Source organism: Taurulus bubalis (genome assembly GCF_910589615.1).
Source record: "Taurulus bubalis genome assembly, chromosome: 7".
NCBI classification, from domain to species: Eukaryota; Metazoa; Chordata; class Actinopteri; order Perciformes; family Cottidae; genus Taurulus; species Taurulus bubalis.
In genome coordinates, this window is record NC_136595.1 from 23,820,215 (window position 1) to 23,842,425 (window position 22,211).

Consider the following 22,211-nt stretch of genomic DNA (forward strand, 5'->3'; position numbering starts at 1 on the left):
CGTGTTATTGTTTTGGTAAAGAAAGAAAAGTAAGATGACTGATTTTACAGTGAGCTCCTATTTGAACTGATTTTTCATGTGGAGCAGAAATGCATATGGCTTCACATACATTATGTACATTAAAAGTTTGAAAATGAACGGTTTCTCACATGATTAAAATTGATAGTATGACCTGATTTCCTTTCCTGTTTACAGGCATTTCAAATGAAAGCAGGGGAATGAAATTCACAGATTATTTAAAAGATTCAACATTTTTATACCATTAATTCTTATGTAACTGTCTGCAAACAGCTACACACTTCTTTCTTTCAATCATTGTATCTTTAAGTTTTTACAAGTTACACATTACTAGACAACAAAAAACAACAATAAATACATCAAATTAAAAAAAATATGCATAACAGCATAACAACTAGCTATACAAACAATCAGACACGGATATAAATCATCATACATCATCATCATCCTCCATATTTAACCTACTATAACAATTGTATTTATCTCATTCTTACCACCATTTTAGCTACTCACTTATCTCTTTCCCCTCAAATTATTGTTAGTTCACCAATGTTGAACTTAAAGAGGATAATTCAAGCTCATTATTTTTGCCTCCAGGTCTTTTAATCGTGGCTATTCATCCGCTAAATGTTACCGTTTTAAATCCGAGTGTGTGCTGGCCTTTGAAGCTAAGCTAACAAAGCTAGCGTCACATTTACTTACCGATCTTCTCGGGAGAAAGCTAAAAACATGTAAAACACCACCCTTAAAAGCAGCCTTAGTTTCCATGTTTTACTTCACCTCCCTTTTCTCACCTCAGCTGGAAACTTGCCTCGGGTCTTTTTGACTTTTTGTAAAGTTTACGCCGAAGCTGCTACCGTCTCCATGCCGAGGTCTTCCTCCTCCAGCAGGCGTGTCTCGTCTCTTTGAGGCCTGTTGTCAAGGACAGAGCTCTCACCTGCAAAGTGCTCTCACATACTTAACACATGGGCCTCTAACATTTCACAACTTTAACAGTGACAAGTGCTGCACTACATGACCTGAGCCCCGCACTAAGGAGCTAGCATGGGTGCGGAGGGTTTAAGTGTCTCAATCAATAGCTGTGACTCCGTGGCTGTGGAGCATCTCTGAATTAGCTTTAAAATACCGGCGGTACATCGTATAAAATGGCAGAACATGTAGCAGTGTTAGAGCAGAGGATGTTGGGATGACGTGTGTGTTTTTTGGGGGCGTACACTAGCTTTGACTTTGTGCCGAGGAGTAAACAGGATATTGAAGATGTCCTTACAGCGGCGGCTTGCTGGGGCCGTCTCGGTTTCTCTGGGGTGATTCCAAGGATGTCTGCCGTCGGATCGGAGGGCTGCGGTAATGGAGCGCCGCTCGTTGCAGGAAATAGTCAGGTGATTTCCATTACGGGTCCTCTCCAGACATTAACGCCGTGTTTTGATGAGGATTCTGTATTTGGGTCGGTGGAAATCTATAGTGCAAAGGTGATGCCAGAAAATGCAATTATTGACTTCTATTTCTCTTGGAGCCCACTGAGATCGGCCTCTGATTTGTCTTGTCCTTTTTTGTTTTACATTAATTTTCGAGTGAACATCTACGAGATGCCCGCCACCATGAAGGTGCTTATTGACTGATTGAGGCTTTAAATCCTAAAAAGTGCAGTTAAACATCTCTTGACGTGCATCCAATATAAATCCAGTCTCGTAATGTTTAAACCAGATTTACAGCAGACGGGATGTTTGAGTTATTTACTGTCTTTACCTCCAAGTTTGTTAAATGTAATGCTACGATAAAAGTACAGTTTTGTTTATTACACACACAAAAAGCCAGGACTGATGGCCTTAATCTTTCATAAAAAGTAAGTGGAACTTGAGTTGAGAGTCGAACAAGCTGTTATTTCAAGTCAAGAAGCTTCAAGCTCAGATTTTTCAACCCTATTTTGAACCCAGAGACTCTCACGCAATTAGATTTCACCAGCCGCCAAATCTGCCCCTTCCCTACCTCCAGACCCCGCTTCATCCGGCACTGGTGCTCGAACCCCAAAGACCTTTAAACTCTGTTTTGATCTCACCGCCTCGCACCTGTGAAGTGTTTTAACTGCCTCCTACATGGTTGTGACACTTATCGTCTTGATGAAAATCGGTTCACAAACACAAATAAACACCTGGAGAAGTACTGAAAACCACTTCTGGGGTCGTTCCTGATACAGTAGGACACACACACACACACACACTCTCACACACTCTCACACACTCACACGGTGAAAACAATACCAGCAACACGCTGTCGCGGCTGATAAAAATCACTGCCCCTTCATATCGCTGGGCTTCAGTAAACATGTGACATGTTGGTGCTCAAGGCTAATAAAAGAAGTCACTTGGTCTGGTTTACAGTTTAATATCTTTGGTAGGATTTCTGTTGCTTTTCAAGAATGTCTTTGATTTGAATTGTAAATTATAATTTAGTTTTTTTGCCTTGAGAGTATAGGAGCTTGGTGGGTGACAGCAGCCAGTGTCCATCATCATGTTCTTGGTCCAGGTCTCGCCTAATGCATACAAAGTACAGATTATTGTTTGCTTGACATAATATGTGGAATATGGCCTGTTTTACACATCAAATGTTAGCTGATCTGATGCCATGTGACTGTACCGCACGTCTCTGGATGACAGCACACCTCTTCCCTTCCAGCCACAGGAACACCGGGTCACCCTGGAGGTGTCGGCCGTTATCTGGCAGCGGCCGTGCCGGAGCTGGAAGCCACTCTTCGATAGCTCGACCACTCACTCCCACCGAGAGCGCTTTGATTTCCCTGCCAGGGTCCCGGGTTCTCCCGGCCTATCTGCTGCCCCGCGGCGTCTCGAGTGGCCGGCACTCAGCGGCCCGAGCGAGGGGAGCGGAGTGGGCAGACGGGCCTGGAGGGAGCAAGTGGGGCCAGAGCGCCCTGTCAGCAGGAGGGGAGAGGGAGCACCGCGGGGAGCGGGAGGTGTGTGGGAGCGAGCGAGACAGGGAGAGAGACAGGTGGTGCTGTGTTGCCAGGTGTGTGTGTGTGTGTATGTGTGGGTGTGCTTTTGTCTGACCTTTATTCTGACTGACGGGTAGTGATGGGTTGATTAACAAGCATCAAACACACACAGTGCACACACATCTGGTGCCTGATGCAGCGGCGCTTCAGTGAACCGGACCTGATTAGGAGAGAGGTGTCAAAGTGCCTTTTTTTCTTTTGTTATTTATTGTTTATAATAATTAACTTTTTTATCAAATAAATGTGGCATACTATAAAATACATTTTTTGTAACTCTTTATGCCATACTATATATATATATTTATATATATATATATATATATTTATATATATATATATATTAATTTATATATATATTACACAATTACTTATTTAAAAAAGTAATTGTGGGACACTACAGGATTTTTTTTCTGACATAATATAATGTGACTTTTTAAAAAAAAATTAGACAGATTGACTTTTTAAAGCATACTATAACTATTTCTAACTTTCATGCTTTACTACACTTCTATTACTTTTTAGTGACTAATGGTATATGACTATTCTATGACTTTAAGACAAACAACACCATACATTTTCTACCATATCCATTTTTTATTCCATTATATGGCATACTATATTTCAACTCGTTACTATATTCTGGAGTTTCTTTGACATTTTTATGCCATACAATACAATAACATTAAGACATTTTTAATGGCTTTTATTATTAAGAGATAACCAGTTGCATTCTAAAATATTGACAACTACCCATACAAAGGCTTTGAGAAATGTCACATTTCATAATGAAAGCATTTAAACACAACATATGAATCCACTATACCACACAAGTAATATTGCAATCTTTTGCTGAGTTTGAAGGGTATTCTTTATATTAATAATCAGGCAGATGATATTAAATGTAAACGATCAATACCAAAGATGCAGAGGCCATTGTAACTTTGACACATCATTTCATGACCAACAGAAAGCAGAGACATTCACCATCACTTTCCTTTATTGTATGAAGAGGTTTCACTTCTATCAAGAATATGCAAATCATTTCCCTATCACGTGTATTCCAGTTGTTTGTGTTGTGAGGATCTTGCATTTCTTTTTTTTACAGCCACGCAGAAAGAATATTGCACGTGTATGTGGAGACTGCAGTATACGCTCGGCACTAGTTATGCACCGTACATGTGATGGACGGGACGACGGGAGAGTGTCTGATTGCACTATTGGTTTGATTGAAGGGGAGCCGTGATGACTGTTAAAGACCTCAGTGGACGTCATCACGCCTGCAGTGCTCGGGTAGGATCTGGCTTTGTACTCGGTCACTGGATTATTGAGCGTCACTTGCAGGTCTGGGGTCGGATGAAGGAAGCAAGAAAGAGTTCAGCAGCAACAACAAAAAGTGTTAGTTGCATTATGTTATTGGAAAGTTTGTAATTTTAGACCGCCATCAAAACATCTGGCCAGGGACAGCAGATGAAAATTAGCCTCTCTGGCTCATTTACAGTTTTACTGTTGATTGGTGTGCAATGTCCCTGCAAAATAAACAAATAAATAAAAAAGGAGGGAAGTAAAGAAATAAACTAAGTCTGATTGATCGCTGTTTGATAGTAAACGATAATGTACTGTATCCTGTTAAATACAGAAATAGTATTAAAGTCGTTATTTGTCATTAAGAGAGACTTCCTCTGAGTATGAATGTACTCCTGTGACAAAGATAGAGACCAAAAAAAAATCGCATCGTTGGCTCAATCCAAGTGAAAAACCCCTACATGTTAAACATGTTTAAAACACTCTGAATCTCCACTCTTCACCGTCACGGATGAACCCAAAGACGCACTGGAATGGAATATGGTTTCAACCCTGGAGAAGCTGTGGCATTGACAACTAGAAAAATTAGGATCTCTCTGGGGAAAAAAAATGTGAAAGCTCACAACTTGGCCAACACGCATGCTTAGTGGACGTTGTTGCTGTTGTAACATTTACATTGGATAATATATATATATATATATATATATATATATATATATATATATATATATATATATATATATATATATATATATATATATATATGTTTGTTAAGACGCACAAAGAGAAAAAAGTGCATTTCCAGAGTTCTGGGCGACATGCTCTTTTAGATGTCAGAGGTACTGTGACGGCATAGAAGGGAAAGGACTTGCAAATGGAGATTAATAAATAAATAAATAATACACAATGGAAGAAACCATGCAGACCTCACAGCAGCTGGCACAGGATTATACAAACTGTGGGTGGTTTTCTGTGAGCGACTGTAGAAGAAGAAGTGACACATCTCGTCGAACGCAAACTGCTTTTTGTTCTGCTTTAATTATGTTCAAGTAATATCTTCATACCAGATGATAATATGCATTTTTTTTTTGTCAAAGATTAAAAAGATATTCCATTTTTCAAACATTTTCTTTTTCAGTATGTCTACAGTTACAGTAAACTAGGCTAAATAAATGAATAAATAGTCTGGTTTACATGACGTTTACACACAGAAATAACAACCATGTCAATCAAGTTATCGTCAGCAAAAAGCGAAGACATCAATTTAATATCCGTTTTAAGTTCCTCCAAAAACAGACTTAAAACTAACAGACAAAATGAATCCACAGGTGAAATATTGCATCAACACCTCGAGGATTCGACAGGACCTTATGTCACTCTTTTTCAAACCCCTATCGCCGGAGAAATGACTGAATATGTTCACCATTCTCTGATTGTTGAGTGAGCGATGAGTCATTCATATCTTTACATCTTGAAACACTTGCATACAAAACATTTTTAACTTTGGTTTCACTCCGTTCATTCTTCAGCTTTTATTGAAATTGTGTGGTTGTTAAAGATCATTGCACTTCAGTTATTAATACCTGCTTATGATTTAGGTTTAGTGACTGCCGCATTTCATCATTTCTCTCCCCTGGGCCTTCTAAGGAAGTAAAACAAAAAAGTCCATTAACTTATTTAGTCCTCATACTGTCGTTCAGTAAAACACTATTCTCATGACAAGCCTCTGTATTCATTATTTCCGAGCATCCAAATAGGTTCCACGGGGGCATAATTTGGGCATGAATCAAAAAAACACTGTATGAAAAAAAAATACTTACAAACCTTCAACTGTGTCCCATGCAGAACTCTCAAGGTGGAAACCAACGCGAGGAACTGCAAGTGAAACAAAAATGAAAATGCAAAACGGTCTCACAGAGGAGGAACTCATCGCTGGCAATGAATGATGAAACCCAATCGAAGGAGAATATTAATAGTCCCCGAACAGGCCCGAGGGATTCCAATTCTCACTCTCATTACCCAGTAACGGTCCAGGCATTAATGAGACGAGGTGAATGGAGTGACACGTCCAGGAGGAAAGGTTCCCTTGGTTCATAATGCTTTTGGACACAAATCAGCGGTATGGGATGGATTCTTACTGACAGAGGCGCATGGCAACATACATCCTGCAGAGCCGCTGCACCGCCCTTGGTGCTGATCAAAACTGTCGCTTTACAGTAAAGGTTGAGTTTCATTATCTGCATGACTTTGGCATCCTGACACATTGCCCCCCAAAAACTGCTACAGCAAGAAATATGAGATTCAAGGTTAGAAAAGAATGCATTTTATAAGTGGTTTTGATTACGTGAGTTTGGATGGATTTACATTTTTGAGTCATACAAAAAGTCTTTGTAATTACCTGGCAGTGAATTATAATTTCTAAGATACAATAGAATACTTTTCACAAAGTGTGGGATGTCACTACTCGCATGACGACAGCCCATAAACCCTGTGACTCAGACGCCAAAGCTGCTGTTGCGTAGACGTGTCTTTTTACTTTTATTGGATCGTGTTAACTCGTGAATTTTGAAGCTGCGTTAATCAGTTTTTGGCCACTTGGGGGAACATGAACAAAACACAAGCTGACAGCCCTGAAATATAATTACTTTAAATTGTTATGGCAGACATGTTACCAAAAAAAAAAAAACACAAGCAACTCGACGATCCAACTGGAGTCGCCTCTCTGGCCACCGACTTCTATTTACTCGTCATTTAGATCTGGTTTAGTCTCCACCAACTCCTGAGAAGGAAGATCAGTCTGTTTAGCGTGCTCAATGTACAGGTCACACATCATGGGGTTGAACGGGGCTTTTCCCGCCTTTTTGCTCCTGGAAACCGGTTTGATGAGTCATAGGTCCGAACTGTACAGAGAATGTGTGGGCTTCAAAAACATTGAGCTAAAAAAAAAAGAAAAGCGTAAAAGCTCCATAAGAGCTGAGGGATCATTCTCAGTGGGTTCATCTCTGCAAGCAACTACCTTAAAATATCAAGATAATACAAAATTATACAATTTTGTGCTTACAAATTTGGTCAATAGGAATTCTCCAGACACACAAGAATTACATCATCTTATATCTTTTTCCGAAAACTACAATAATGATGCTTTTGTGAGAAGATCTTCTTTTGCTGCCAGCCTCGATATCGTCGTTAAACCCAATTAAAGGGCCAGCCGCTGATATCCCTGATTTTCTTTCAGTCCAGTCTGACCCCAAGTTTGCATCATGTGGTGAATGAGAGGAGAGTGAAGCAGAAATGCCCATATGTTGATGCCTAAAATACAGTAAATAAAGGAGTGGGAGATGAGAGGATGCTACTTTACCACTACTGTGCAACTACTATTTCTGTGAGTAGAAACATCGCAATGCTGCAGTTTCAAAAGTCACCACACAGCCGTTGTGTTGGAACAGTTTCTCCCTGCAGTCGCTCACTCAACGTTCATACATTCGGATAGTCAAACCGGAGAGGAGAGGAGCTGGAGGAGAAATAACCGATCCCCTCCCCCGTGTCCCTGCAGTCGAGCCCCTCATTGAGTCACTCCCCCACAAGAGTTTAATTAAGATCACAAGTTTGAGGATAGCCTGGATCTGATTTTAATGTGGTCTGTGTCAGGTAGGCTCACGATAGAGTCTTTCTTGGGTAGTCCCGAGTCCCCCAGACCTGTTCCTGCACCCCCTACTGCCAGCCCTGCACCAGCCCCAAAACCCTGCACAGAACCAGGCGGGGCCGCAGCAGGGAAGGCCCCCACAGACATCTGATGGGGCAGTACCACCCTATGGGGTAAAGCGCTCCGGGAGCCTGTGTGAACTGATGGGGTCTGAGGGGGTCCAATGGAAGAGGAGGAGACTCGTGTAGACTGGGGGGGACTAGGGGCGCCTGGTTGCGCCCCTTCGTGAGGCAGTGAGGGCTGAGAGGCTGACAGTGCCCGGGCGTCTTGGTTTAAACTGCCCATTTGCAAGGAGTGAGTACTCTTATGTGCGCTGGGCCAGTGTGCGGGGCTGGCCATGTGCTGCTGGCCGAGAGAAAGCTGGGAGCCTGAGGTGAAACCAGCCAGGGCACCGGATCCGTACTGGAATGACCGTCCTCCGAGTGCCAGCGGACTCTGGAAAGGAGGGCTGGAAAAGACGGGAGCGAAGGCACCAGATGCAAGGAGCTGAGACTGCAGCGGAGAGGCTGAGACGGGGCTGCCGGTCACACTCTCCAACACCTGGAACCTCCTCACCATCCTGGGGGACTGCAGGTTCCCCGCCACCATCGAGTTCCCTTGCAAGGGGGTACAAAAGTTCATGGCTACGGCCTGCTGCAGAGTGCCAATTGCCGAATTCTGGGGATGGGCGGAGGAGGCTGGAGAATGAAAGATCCCCCCGAGAGGAGGCGTCATGGACATGGCGCGCGGTCGCGGCACATCGACCTGCTGAACCATCTCCCGGTCGTATTTGACGATCTCCCGGATCATCTCGTTCTCGTGGTTGTTGAAAACCCCCGAGTTCAGATCATGCTGAACCTTGTGCGTCAGGATTGAGTTCTTCTTGCCTGCAATGAAAAGGAGACAAAAGGAAAACAGCCAAAGTTTTACAAGCAAAGTTTGCTCTCCTAGAATAAGCCTACCTTCTTTTATTACGAGACACAGAAATAACAGACACTGTTTACCGTCATCCTTTATTCTATTCCTGGCTACGGTGGATAGTGTAGCCTATATATGGAACTATCTGACATTTTCTCCAGACACAAAATCCGTCACTGACAAACACACACACACATTTATAGAGAGAAATACAGAGCCTTATATGTTGCACTGATTTCCAGATGTGAGGATATGGGGAAAGTGTTTCTGCAAGCCAGAGTTTTTGCAGAGTTACCTCAGTACTGACAGTGCGAGAGAGTCTGTTGCCGAAGCATTTGTTTATTTATGCCTCTATGTCTATGGATGTACTGGTGGAGGAAGTTTTCTCCCAAGTCTGCCCATCCTGAAAGAGGGATCCCTCCTCAGTTGCTCACCCTGAGGTGCCTTACATGTTTTTTCCCGTCAAAGGGTTCATCTGGTGAGTTTTTCCAAATCCGATGCGAGGGTCCAAGGACAGAGGAGGATGTTAGTTGTACAGACTGTGAGGCAAATTTGTCATGTTGGGCAACACAAATGAAATGGGATTGGATTGAAAATTAGCCAGGATGCCGCTAAATATCGACCGATGACTGAATTGCAGAATTCCACTTAGTCTGGAAAAAGCATGTTCCCGCTGTATAGCCGGGCGGAGTGATGGCAGATAGAGACGTCACAGCAGGGAAGTGTGAGCGAGAAACATCCCGTCTACTCTCACATGGTTCATCACAGGCTGTGGCGCAGAAAGAAAACCGAGTGTGCGTCACAAAGCGGCGAGGTTGAAACCCCCGGGTGTTCTCAACGCTGTCAGGTAAGGAAGATGTGTGCTAGAGACTGCTGCGTCTGAAACCTGCTGAGAGTTAAATTGACAAGTTCTCCCTCGCTGAAGTAATGACCAGCGAGGGTGATGGGGGGAAGTAAACAGAGACACATCTCCTCTTGATGAAAAGAGAGAAGGAGCCTATTTGGGAAATGAGTCCGTCTCACCAGTGAATCAATTTCTTTGACGCGATGAGGAGTTAAATAACGGCAAGTTGAGGCAAACACGCCCTCAATATGTCAGCCGCGTCCTTAAATCAGTTGAATCAGATTTGCCCCTCAGTGTTTGATGCATATCAATCTCTCCACATCGGAACCCCGGCTGAGGTTCAGATGACGACGTAGGAGAAGAAAAGAGTTTTTCCTTGACGGATGTTTTTTTGGGTTTGGCAACAACCACTTTCGTTAAATTCTTTTCACTGGATTTTTCGGATGGGATTGGCACTAAATGGAAATATGGAATATCCCGCAGCAGCCAGGATGATGCTGAAGGCTAGTCTCAACAAACGCTGCTGGGATCAAAGACTAGATTTCAGCCGCTTGCTGGCCATCGTGGCGGATGACCCGCCGTCTGCTGTACCATGAGGACAAAGTAGAAGGACATGGACATGTAGAAGTGTGTGTGTGCCTGTGGGCAACTTGAGAAGTGCATATAGCTCTTCAGCGTGACTGTCAAGAGAGCTGGGTGGTTAGTCAGCACAACAGCCTGAGTGATAGCCACGTGGCCAAGAGGTCACAGAGGAGGGCGATGAACTCGTCCCCCTCGCACACGGTCCGACGCCCGGCCAGAAGGAGAAGGACCGGAGGAGGCGGATCCAGACTGTGGCGAGTCCAGCGCCCTCCTGACATGCTGCACGGGCTCCATCTGCGGACCGAGCACACACAGATGAGGCTCGCTGACGACGTGATGTCCCCACTCAGGGTTTAGAGCGAGGAAGCAGAAGAAAAGCCCGGCTATAGGGCGGAGAGAGATCTTCCTCAAGGAGCACCTTCAGGTCTACGGCGGGGGTTTTGGTACACTTCGTCCTGAGCAAGCGAGAAACAGGTACAGGGGTGGCACCAACCCAGTCTTGGGTCCATCTTGGGGCGGTCTTGGATGGCAAAAAGATGCTATAAGCGGCATCCAAGCACAATAACTCGCTGATGGCACTTGACAAGCTGACAAGGGAACAGGGCAAGCAACCACCTGATGGAGAGGGAGGCACACAGGTGGTCTGAGCGTCTGGGTTTCAAGGCCTTTCTAGTCTTCCGACCAGTCAAAGCGCTTTAACACTAAGTTTTTTCTTATTGCCACTTTTGAAATCTATGTTGTAAATTAAGGAATAACATTTGGATCATCTAGACATCTTAATGGAAAGACTGTTGTCATTCAATGTTCAATATATTTACTCGCATTACATTAATGCTAGATTCCAGTGTTAAAATTACAATTACAATTTTGAGGGAGCAGTACACCAGCACGGGCATACAGGAATGGGCCCACCTGAGTGCAGACATGTACTATGAATATATTTCTATTCATACAGAAGATATTTTGCCTGGGACAACTACGAAACAGTAAAAGAAAATGCACCGTTGTAATGTTTTGAAGCAAGACATGGGAACTTAGCTTGGCCCTCGGGGAGCTGCAGAGTTTATTCATGGATTGTGTCTTTTTATTGGTTTGAATTTGGTGAACTTCAATCAAAGCGTATACGGTTCTACGGCCAATAGCGTCGCTCTTATAGAGCAGCTGTGTAGCTTTGTCCAATCTTATGTTCATCTTACTAAACATATCTTTCCCTGCCAATGTCCACCATTTACCCGAGTTAGTTGGGGCTCATTCCAGAGCAGCTATTCATTATACAGTAACACCACCACCCCCTGGAATCTGGGTCTGCTGTTAAGTCACGCTGTGTTTACAATGTGATGCATTAAGGGTATGAACACAATGGAAAAGGGAGACTGGCTCCTTTAATAAAACACAAGTCATTATAGTCTGTCAGGCTGAACTGATCCTAAATAAACACTCCTGGTCACAGATGCTCAACAAAAGAAATCTTATATGTGATGGAACCAAAAGATGTCATTGATGTTTTTGAAGCATTGGATTGTACTCTCTTTTAAAATGAGGATTTTACGGAGATGCATCCAACAGTCTCTCTTTACACTTGATCGCAACACAGCTTTTGTCATTATCTGCAAGTCTGTATTTCACATTTAATATTCTTAATATGGGTTCTGATAGTGTGAAGGATCCAGATGTCTGTTTTCAACACTGTTGACCAACAAAGGAACACATTATCATATTCCCAGGGAGAATATTTGGTCGGTGGTTTGGTCCTGAAGCAGACATGTTCGCCTCCCCAAATATGTGAGCCTGCTGACTGAATGCTGCTCATGTGTGGAATCTGGCTGCTATGGCAACAGCTGGCAGGTGGCAGATGCAGGGCTTTTTGTAAAACATGTGAAGTGGGTTCATGTGACAGGCGACGCAACATCGGCAGCACCGCTGACCTCGGGGGGGCATCATGGGAGGGGAAAGTTGTTTGCACGGTGAAGAAGAACAACATGTTTGTTATTCTTTAACAAAGGGATCCCAAGGCTTGGCTAAGACTAAACAAGGTCTGTGCATGTTTGTGTGCAAATTAAACCGAATTAGTAAATGAATCTAGAGAGAGAGAGGTACAAAACCACTCCCACTGCTCAGTGATTTTTACCACGATATTAATAAGTGTCACACTAATTTAATAACTGTTTTCAAAATGGCAAATATATCCAGTGGAAGCGACGGATTTACACTCAAGAAACTAGATAATGAAATGATTCACAGCCGTGAATAATCTTCACCACGTCGTCCTCATTCAGAGGATCACAGCTGTCAGATAGCGCAGAGTTTTGACAGAGACGTTGAGTTGAATGAATGAAAACGTTTTCCTTACGCTTCAATCCATTTTATGAATGACTCATTTGCTTATGAAGACGAGACCCCGTATACCTGCGGCTTTTATCAGTGAGTCGTAACCCCAATTATCTGTGACTAAATCCCCCATGTATTAGGTCTGGATGTAAAGATGATTTGGACAATTATTATGATTTATTAGCGTAAAATAAAAACATACAGTTAATATGCTCTCCTTAAAGCCACCAGACTCCAGTCAGACATCAGTCATTTCACCTCGCTGATCGACGAAACATGACAGAAACTAAATAAAAGTATTTCACTGAACGCTAAATCTGTTTTCAAGTGTGTTTGTTACGCCAAACGTGAAACAGAAGGGTTACTTGTCTCCTAGCAATGGGAAATAATGAGTCTATTGCTTTTTTTGGGGCTGTTTTTCCCATAAAAAAAATTATAAAAAATGTGTATATGCTCTAATTTTGGTGGTAAAAGGATATTTGAGTTTGAAAAGCCCTGTTCACTTCTGCCCAAATGAACCAAACAAAATATTTGGGATAGCAACAAACAACACGATCATGCTTTATGGTAATTAACTGTCAAACAATATAGCCTAAAGTTGCCTCTCCCGGTGCAGCATAACAGACCAGATGGCGGTCTTACCTATCCTGTCCAATCTGTCAATGGCCACCGTCTCAAAGGCCCTCCTCATCATGGGATACTCCTCCAGCACCTCGTTGAAATTGTCCACGGAGAGCGAGTACAGGCGGCAGTACGTGTCCGCTCGCACGCTGGCCGTCCGTCTGCCACGGGTCAGCAGGCAGATCTCTGGTGAGGGGAAAGAGACAGCGGAGGAGAGACGGTCAGATCACACACACACACACACACACACACACACACACATTCATGGGTGTCAGACGGGGTGACCGAGAAAAGAACAGTACCATATCTTGAATGTCTTTTTTATATTTAATAATGAGAGCTACATAAAACCGGAGGCAAATTCCATGTACCGTAAAAGTCGGCTTACAAGCCGCTACTACCTTCGATCAGCTCCCCGCTGTAGCCAGCTAGCGCTCCAGCTAGCGCTCCAGCTAGCGCTCCTGCTAGCGCTCAGCTAGCTCCCCGACAACCAGGTAGCGGAACAAGTCCCGGCTCGACACCCAATGCGAGCAGAGGGGACGTGGGCAGTAGCAGCAGCAGCAGCAGCGGAAGCTAGCACTGCTGCTAGCGCTGCTGCTAGCTTGCTACAGCGGGGACACCCACCGGAGGTAGGAGCGGCTTGTAACCCGACTTTTACGGTATGCGTAAACACACATGGCCAAATAAAGATGATTCTGATATAAAAGGAGAGATGTGTTGAGCACTCTGAAATACTTTGTGATGTGTGTGTTATCCACGCAGAGGTTGTGTGCAGCCAGTATGACCCACTGACGGGAGTTCTTCCTGCAGCCCTGTCAGAGCACAGTCGGCTGTGTGAAGGAAAGCCTGCTCTATATTTGGAGATGTGCAGCTAAGCTTCATTACATTCAGTTGTTCCCCTTCCCCGAGTATCTTTATCTCTTCTAGCTTTCCTCTTCTTCTATGGGCCGGGGCCCGACTGTTGTCTTGACAACCGTATGCCCTTTCCCCCCCTCCTGCCTGAAAGGTCGACCTCCTCTGACTCTCTGTGGGAAAAGAGAGGAAAAATAACGAAATGCGAGGAGACTCCATTGAGGACATGCACTGAGGCACTCTGCCGTGCTCCTAATCATCTCCAGCTGCAAATGGTATACTATATCCTGATAAAGCAGATAAGTGCATCTTCCAATATGTTTTGCCTTTTGAAGCTACAGTTGGTAACTTTTTATAAAAAAAATGTTTGTCATATTTTCTCAAACTGTCACTATATCGTACATGAGGCAGATAATCAGTGAAAGCTCTTTCCTAATGGCATTTGCAAGATTCTCCTCACCCGAAGGAAAACAACCAATCAGCCCTGAGGCGTCTCAAACCTCACGAGCTCCACGGGGAGTGATTGACAGCTGCGTTGGAGACTCCTTGGCTCTGATTGGTTGTTTTCCTTTGGGCGCGGTAGAATCTTGCAAACGCCATGTGGAGCACTTAAAGGAAGCAGAGAGTTGTTCACAGATTATCTGTCTCATGTACCTCCATCAGGATATAGTAAAATATGACAAAAAGTTATTTCTTATTATCGTTACCAAATGTAGCTTTAGGGCAAAGAAACAGTAAGGATCTAGGTCACAACTGCCAGATACTATTCGTGTGTCCTCCTTCGCATTTAAACACTCCACTGTCTCTTTAAAATAGATACCGTACATTCACACACACACACACACACACACACACACACACACACACACACACACACACACACACACACACATTCCTTCTCTGACCATGAGTCAGGACACATCTGCTTTTTATTCAGAGATTATTTAAGTGTGACCTTGAGTGTGACCATGTTTTCTGCCTATCTGATTAAGGATTTATAGTTGCTCTGTAGATGAATGATTAATAGCCTCCGCTTATAGACGCTCTGCTGCATGATCCTCGTGGCCCACTGCTGCAATGGAGGTAAAGCTGTGGGCTGATGTACTGTCTGAACTCCTTTTTAGACAGAACAGTGTGTAGTAATGTCATTATTGTCTATTGATACATGGGCTGAGTTGTCTTTCTTCCATAGGTTTCGTCCAGTCATGTTTGAGAAGTGAAGTTTTCAGCTTTATAGACGCTCTAGTTTAGTGAGAATTGTGGAAAAGCTCTCCTCAGAATCCACAGGAAGCCCCAGACGTCCTTTTTATAAATTGTCACTTGGGATCTTTCTGCTTATACAGTACATAACACCAGCATTTACATGCTCGCATCATTAGTGGGATGTGCCGGGAGAGAATAATATCCGAGTGAAACCTCCGGGGCTGCATCAAAAAGCTGTTCAAACCACTGGGTAATCATTTGTAGCCTGCAGATAGGGCAACTGTCAACCTCAAATATGATGAAAAATACAGAATATTAGCAGTATTCCATGCACTATTTTGGATCATGACTGCCTTAACTTTTTTCCGTTTTATTGCCTCATATGTTCACAGGGAAACTCCTTCCCCTGTTTCTGGGACCCATATAAACACATTTTTTTCCCTTATTCAAATCATCTAGATTCTGAAAATGTTCTCAAATCTAATGAACTAATAACTAAAGCTGTGGCAGTTCACACAACCACACAAACAAGTTCAGACTAATAATCACAGCAGTGACTGTGCAACTGTTAAAAAACTCAGTTTCCAATATTTTCAACAAATCCAATCTAGCTTCAAGCAGTTATTTACTGAATAAATGATGATGCTGCGGCTGGACAAGTGATGTGTGCATTGTTCACCCAGATAGACATTTTGAAAGAGAAAGGAGCCAAAGGCTAAGCTGCAGACTCAGCTGCATTTACCACCATAGAGCCAGTCTACACAGCTCTGTCTCTTTCTAAATGTAACAACACAATAATGGAGGTTTGCCAATGAGAAATGTGCACAAGCCGAGGAAAGTAAACGTACAAACAGACGTTGCAGAATGGAAATAAAATAACTAAGTTGGAGCAACGTCACATATTCGCCTGACGCTCCCGTCTACTTACTAATTGAGGGATTTGACCACAAACGCACACTGCGGTGGTGAAACCAAACTGTCCCTCCAATCCAAGCCCACTGCTATTTCCTCCTCCGTGGCAGAGACGACTCTGAAGAATCTATGCTTGACATTACAAATGCCCCCTGCCCTCTCCCCCGTCATCTGCACTATGTGCTGTGCTAATTAGCTGTTACTAATTGGATGTGTGATGTGTGCGTGTCCATGTGCCATGTGGGTAGCCTGCACATCAACATTACTGCCAGTGAACTCTGGCCTGCTGCAGAGGACACCAGGTGTTCAGAGATGTAGTCAAAACCATGAACCCACGAGACTTTAAAAAGGAAAGTGTGTGGGTGGGTTTTTGTGCACGCCTGTGTGGCGCTGCATGTTTCTACACAGCAGAGGAACAGCAGACTGGGGAAGTGGCTGAGAGGAGAGACTGAGCAAAAAGTCCAGGTAACATGTCATGGAGCAGAGTAGAACAAAATAATAGAACAGAGTAGAATAGAACAAAATCATAGAATAGAATAGAACAGAGTAGAATAAAACAAAAGAGCAGAACAGAGTAGAATAAAACAAAATCATAGAACAGAGTAGAATACAACAAAAGAGCAGAACAGAGTAGAATAGAACAAAATCATAGAATAGAACAGAGTAGAATAAAACAAAAGAGCAGAACAGAGTAGAATAAAACAAAATCATAGAATAGAATAGAACAGAGTAGAATAAAACAAAATCATAGAATAGAATAGAACAGAGTAGAATAAAACAAAATCATAGAATAGAATAGAACAGAGTAGAATAAAACAAAATCATAGAATAGAACAGAGTAGAATAAAACAAAAGAGCAGAACAGAGTAGAATAGAACAAAATCATAGAATAGAACAGAACAGAGTAGAATAGAACAAAAAAGTAGAACGGAGTAGAATAGAACAAAAGAGCAGAACAGAACAGAGTAGAATAGAACCAAATAATAGAACAGAACAGAATAGAACAAAATAATAGAACAGAACAGAGTAGAATAGAACCAAATAATAGAACAGAGTAGAATAGAACAATATAATAGAACGGAGTAGAGTAGAACAAAAGAATAGAACAGTAGAATAGAGCAAAAGAACAGAGTAGAATAGAACAATTGAACAGAGTATATAACAAAAGAGTAGAATAGAACAAAAGAGTAGAACAGTAGAATAGAACAAAACAATAGAACAGAGTAGAATAGAACAATTGAACAGAGTATCTAACAAAATAGTAGAATAGAACAAAAAAGTAGAATAGAACAAAAGAATATAACAAGAGTAGAATAGAACCGAGTAGAATAAAACAAAAGAATAGAACAAGAGTAGAATAGAACCGAGTAGAATAGAACAAAAGAATATAACAAGAGTAGAATAGAACCGAGTAGAATAGAACAAAAGAATAGAACAAGAGTAGAATAGAACCGAGTAGAATAGAACAGTAACTGATGTTCCCGAGCTGACGGAGACGGGGACGTACCTCCAAAGTAGGATCCGTCCATCAGCTTCATGCCGATGCTTCCTTTGGTCAGGACGCTGACCACGCCGTGCTGGATGAAGTACATCTTCTTGCCGATGGTTCCCTCTCTGATAATGTAGTCTGCAGGCTGGAAGACTTCAAATCTCAGTTTGGTCAGCATCGCCGTCACAAAGTTGGGATCAGCGTTGGCAAACAGCGGCATGGTGGCCACCAGCTTACGGCAGTTGAAGTTGACGATTTCCTAGATTTGAACAGGAAGCAGCAAGTGGGTCATGTGTCACGATAAGAGTCTCGATCTGTAGTCCACGCAGCAGTCACTAGTTACGCAACGTGACTTACAGGAACAATCAGTTGGGTAAAATATGTGATAGGATTTAACGTTATTTTTGTTCTGCATTAACATTTAAGGAAGAGCAACTTGTCAAACTAGAAATAGAAATGTAACGATTGATTTAGAAAGAACATTTGCCATTTTGTATGTTTGGATAAACGGAATTGACCTGAAATGGCCATTGTAGGTATTATTCAGAGAAAAACTTAAATGTTTGGTATTATAAAATGGTTAGATAATCAGATAATAAAAAATATTTTCAACAAATCCAATCTAGCTTCAAGCAGTTATTTACTGAATAAATGATGATGCTGCGGCTGGACAAGTGATGTGTGCATTGTTCACCCAGATAGACATTTTGAAAGAGAAAGGAGCCAAAGGCAAAGCTGCAGACTCAGCTGCATTTACCACCATAGAGCCAGTCTACACAGCTCTGTCTTGGATAAACGGAATTGACCTGAAATGGCCATTGAAAGTATTATTCAATACCAAACTTAAATGTTTGGTATTATAAAAGGGTTAGATAATCAAATAATGAAAACACTTTCCTGAGCAAACTTCTATTTTTCTCTTCGCTTTCTGTTGCCTGAATCGTACCTTGAGCTGCCCTTGAAGCCAGAGGACTTTGCAGTAAACAGTGTTCCCTGGCTGCAGGAAAAACAACTCTCAGGTGTGTGGGAACATAGAGTCCATGTGAAATGTACTTTAAACCCATTTGTTCCTCCCTTTTTAAAAAAAACTTTTATTCCATGAAAACTGTGTGTGCACTTCAGGTACCATAACGTAAGCTAGCTAGCTAGCAAGGCGCTGAATGAGAAAAAAACTAAAACAACCGAAGGCTTCATCTCCGCACTCTTGTCTTGTCAACACTGATGCACCGTGTTTTGTGTTGTGCAGATGTGCTTCATTTCAAGTTCTCAGAAAAAAAGAGGCTTGACATGCTGTGATTCTAACACAGTGGTAAAAGGAAAACGTAGAAACGATAGGCGTCGTGCGGAGAGGCGAGAAGGGGGGGGGGTCGACTATTTTATTTGATGACCATCTCAGAGTTGGCCTTGTAAGATTTGGTTTTCTAAATGTGGTTAGAAAACGGTCACTATAAACACAAGCACAGTTATAGTTAGTTTTCACGACAGTTATATCATTTCATTTATAGCTTAGAAAACATGTTTACGTGTGCAGTTACTCTATAAGAACAGCTGATAAGTAAGTCAATACAAACGAGGCCGGAAATCACGGCTTTTTTGTTCAGACAAGGGCGTGTGTGTGTGTGTGTGTGTGTGTGTGTTCATACCTCTCGCAGAGGCTCATTGAGCTCCTCCAGGATGCTCTCTTCGTCGAACATCTTGCCCTGGTATCGGTGCTCGTAGTAGTCGTGGATCTTCTGCCGGAAGTCTGCCGGTAGTTTGTGGAACGACATGTACTGCTCCACTTGTTTGTACTGGAGGAAGGAGAGAGGCGGAGATGAGGAGATGAGGAGACACGAGAAGCATGAATTGATTAAATCAGAATTCAGCAACTCTTTCGTTAATCGTGACGGGAAGAGGTTTGAGAAGTTTATCTGACCAGCGGCTGAGGGGAAGCCATTGTTTTCTCATTTATACTACACAATACTTTCCTCTCAGTTGTAGCGTCTGTGTGAACAGCTATTGAGATGTACAGCTCTCCAAACATGAAGATCCCGTGACCCATTTATACCTCATAGCTATGGGAGGAAGATGGGGATGAAGCTGTTAAGGAAACATGACAGCTTTGTTAAGCCCGTGAGGATTCATCACGCTCGACTGTGTTTAGAGAAGAAAGACGCTGCTACTGTACGTTTTAACCACAGCAAGTCTCTTTCTCGCTAAATGCTTCATTTCGAAGGGACAGATAATAATACAATCAAGCTTTCCAAAGGTGAAATATATGCATTACTGTTCTGTCTTTTCACAAGTAAAATTATGAAACAACTCTTCCATGACCTGTGAAGTTAAGAGAAGAAAAAAAAAAGGTAAATAATTAACTGGAACGAGTGGGTCATCTGTGTACTCGGGTTACTATTCTGAGAAAGGAAGATGTTTGTTGTTTATGTTAGAATTGATAAATATGTAACTATGTGGCGAGAAAAAAAACAGCGCTGGGCTGCCGCAGATTGTGTTTGCTCACCCGAGTGATTCACACCATCACATATTCGCCAGCGTTATGTTTATCGGCATCGAATGCAGACCGAACGTCCATTTCTCTCGACCCTTTACGACGCTCAGTAACGCATTTCATGCCTGGGTTCCCTTTGAAAATAGCAGGCTCTGGATCTGCTGTATAGCTTCTGCTGGGAGGTGGAAGTGCACGATGGCACTGTGTGCATTGAGAAATGAATCTCCTGCTTTTCCCATTCACTGGACACAAATGGAATGGCTTTTGCGGTTTGTTTTATTCATATCAGGAAGATGGCACACATTGTTGGTTTCACACATCATCACCTTCCTGTAAACACAACACACACCCTGAAGCTACACACACACGCACACACAAAAGCATCCTGAGGGTGAACATTGCCACAAGATGACGCTTGAAACGAGTACAGAGCGGTTTACTTCCTGTTATATGAGCAGCTAATGCGCCCCAGAAAGATACACACACAAATATATATAATTACAGCCTCAAGGTTATAAGCCTTCCGCAACCCAGACAAGTTGCAATTGTGTCCACAATGTCATCACTTCATCATGTTCTCATATTGGATATTTATGTGAAATTCTCATAATTAGCACATGAATTCCCTCACGACGTTCCTGAGATATCGCATTCACATGAAGTCACAGAGACCTTGACCTTTGACCACCAAAATTTAATCAGTTCCTCCTTTAGTCCAATTTGACGTTTAAGCAAATTCCTTACAGGATTGAAATATTGCATTCACAAAATGGGGACATTAGGTCACAGTGACTTCTGATCTTGTACCAGCAGAATCTAGTCAGTGCCTCCTTTGCCTCAATTTGAAGAAATTCCCTCCATGTGTCGGCGAGATATCGTATTGACATGAACGGACAACCCAAAAACATGATGCCAACATTCACTGGATGACAAAAAAAACATACAAACAGGAGAATTATGAATGCATCCGCTGTTTATGGACCCAAATATGTTTTAAACAGTGATCAATACTGTGTTGTTGGAGTTACAATGTTATATAAGATTTCTCTCTCTCTGTCTCTCTCCCTTTGTGTTAAGTAGTTTGAGTCATCCCTCTGAGGGATAAACTATCAATTGGATGAATATGAGGTTTCAAGCAGCGGGTCAAGGAAGAACCTCCACACCAGAATAAACAACATGACGCAGCTCAAAATCTTCATTACAGCTCAAATATGTTGCTTAGATAAGTATTTCTCAGCAGCACTTACTGCCAGTGAAAAATAAATTGATTGCACCCTGTCAAGCAAAGCCGTCGTTGTTTACAGCTCACCTGTGGATTTGCGGCTTCTACATTAATCAGCAGTCATAATTTGTTTTTCTTCCACCTTTTTGAAGTTATTGTTGTCGTGGCTGTCAATTTTCATTGTTTTAACCTCAGCTGAAAAATAAGAGGAAAGAAAAAAAGACGGAATATCACAAAAAAAAACTTTGCTTTCAATTATGAGAAAAACTCCGAAAAGGCTAAAAAAGACTGCTGAAAATATGGAGATTTTCAAAAACACGCTCCGTTGACATTGTACATGGGTGAGAAATGAAAAGAAAAGAAAGGAATGAATCAGTGGAGGAACAAACAGACGCCTCCAGACGGAACACAATCTGACGAGTAATGACATGAATTATATGCTTTAGTGGGCAAAATGGATGAAAAGGGAAGTGTTTACATCCCATTTACAGAGACTTGGACACACCCTTAGAAATAAGGGTTCCAAAAGGGTTCTACCTGAAGGGGTGAGCGTCTACCCAGAACCATTTGCTTCTGGAGAACCTTCCTTTTTCAAGAGTTCTTTGTAAGACCAAGGGTTCAATTAAGAACACTTTTTATCCAAAGAACACTTTTTGGAGGTTATTCAAGGAAAGTTGACAGCGCGGGTGTTACGAGATCCTCTCAGCCCAAACACCCAGTAACTGTGATTGTGAACCAGGATTGTT

At 42.5% G+C, this 22,211-nt stretch overlaps 1 protein-coding gene across 1 annotated transcript in view; it reads right to left on the bottom strand.

Moving 5' to 3' along the window:
* Nucleotides 1–7,925: 7,925 nt before the first annotated feature.
* hcn2b (hyperpolarization activated cyclic nucleotide-gated potassium channel 2b) overlaps nucleotides 7,926–22,211 on the bottom strand; it is a gene marked incomplete at both ends in the record, with an annotated part of 39,956 nt that continues 25,670 nt past the window's right edge. The window contains 4 exons of the mRNA XM_079220673.1: nucleotides 7,926–8,896; nucleotides 13,324–13,488; nucleotides 17,777–18,017; nucleotides 19,402–19,548. Coding sequence (XP_079076799.1) covers nucleotides 7,926–8,896; nucleotides 13,324–13,488; nucleotides 17,777–18,017; nucleotides 19,402–19,548 — 1,524 coding nt within the window. The remainder of the gene's footprint in view (nucleotides 8,897–13,323; nucleotides 13,489–17,776; nucleotides 18,018–19,401; nucleotides 19,549–22,211) is intronic.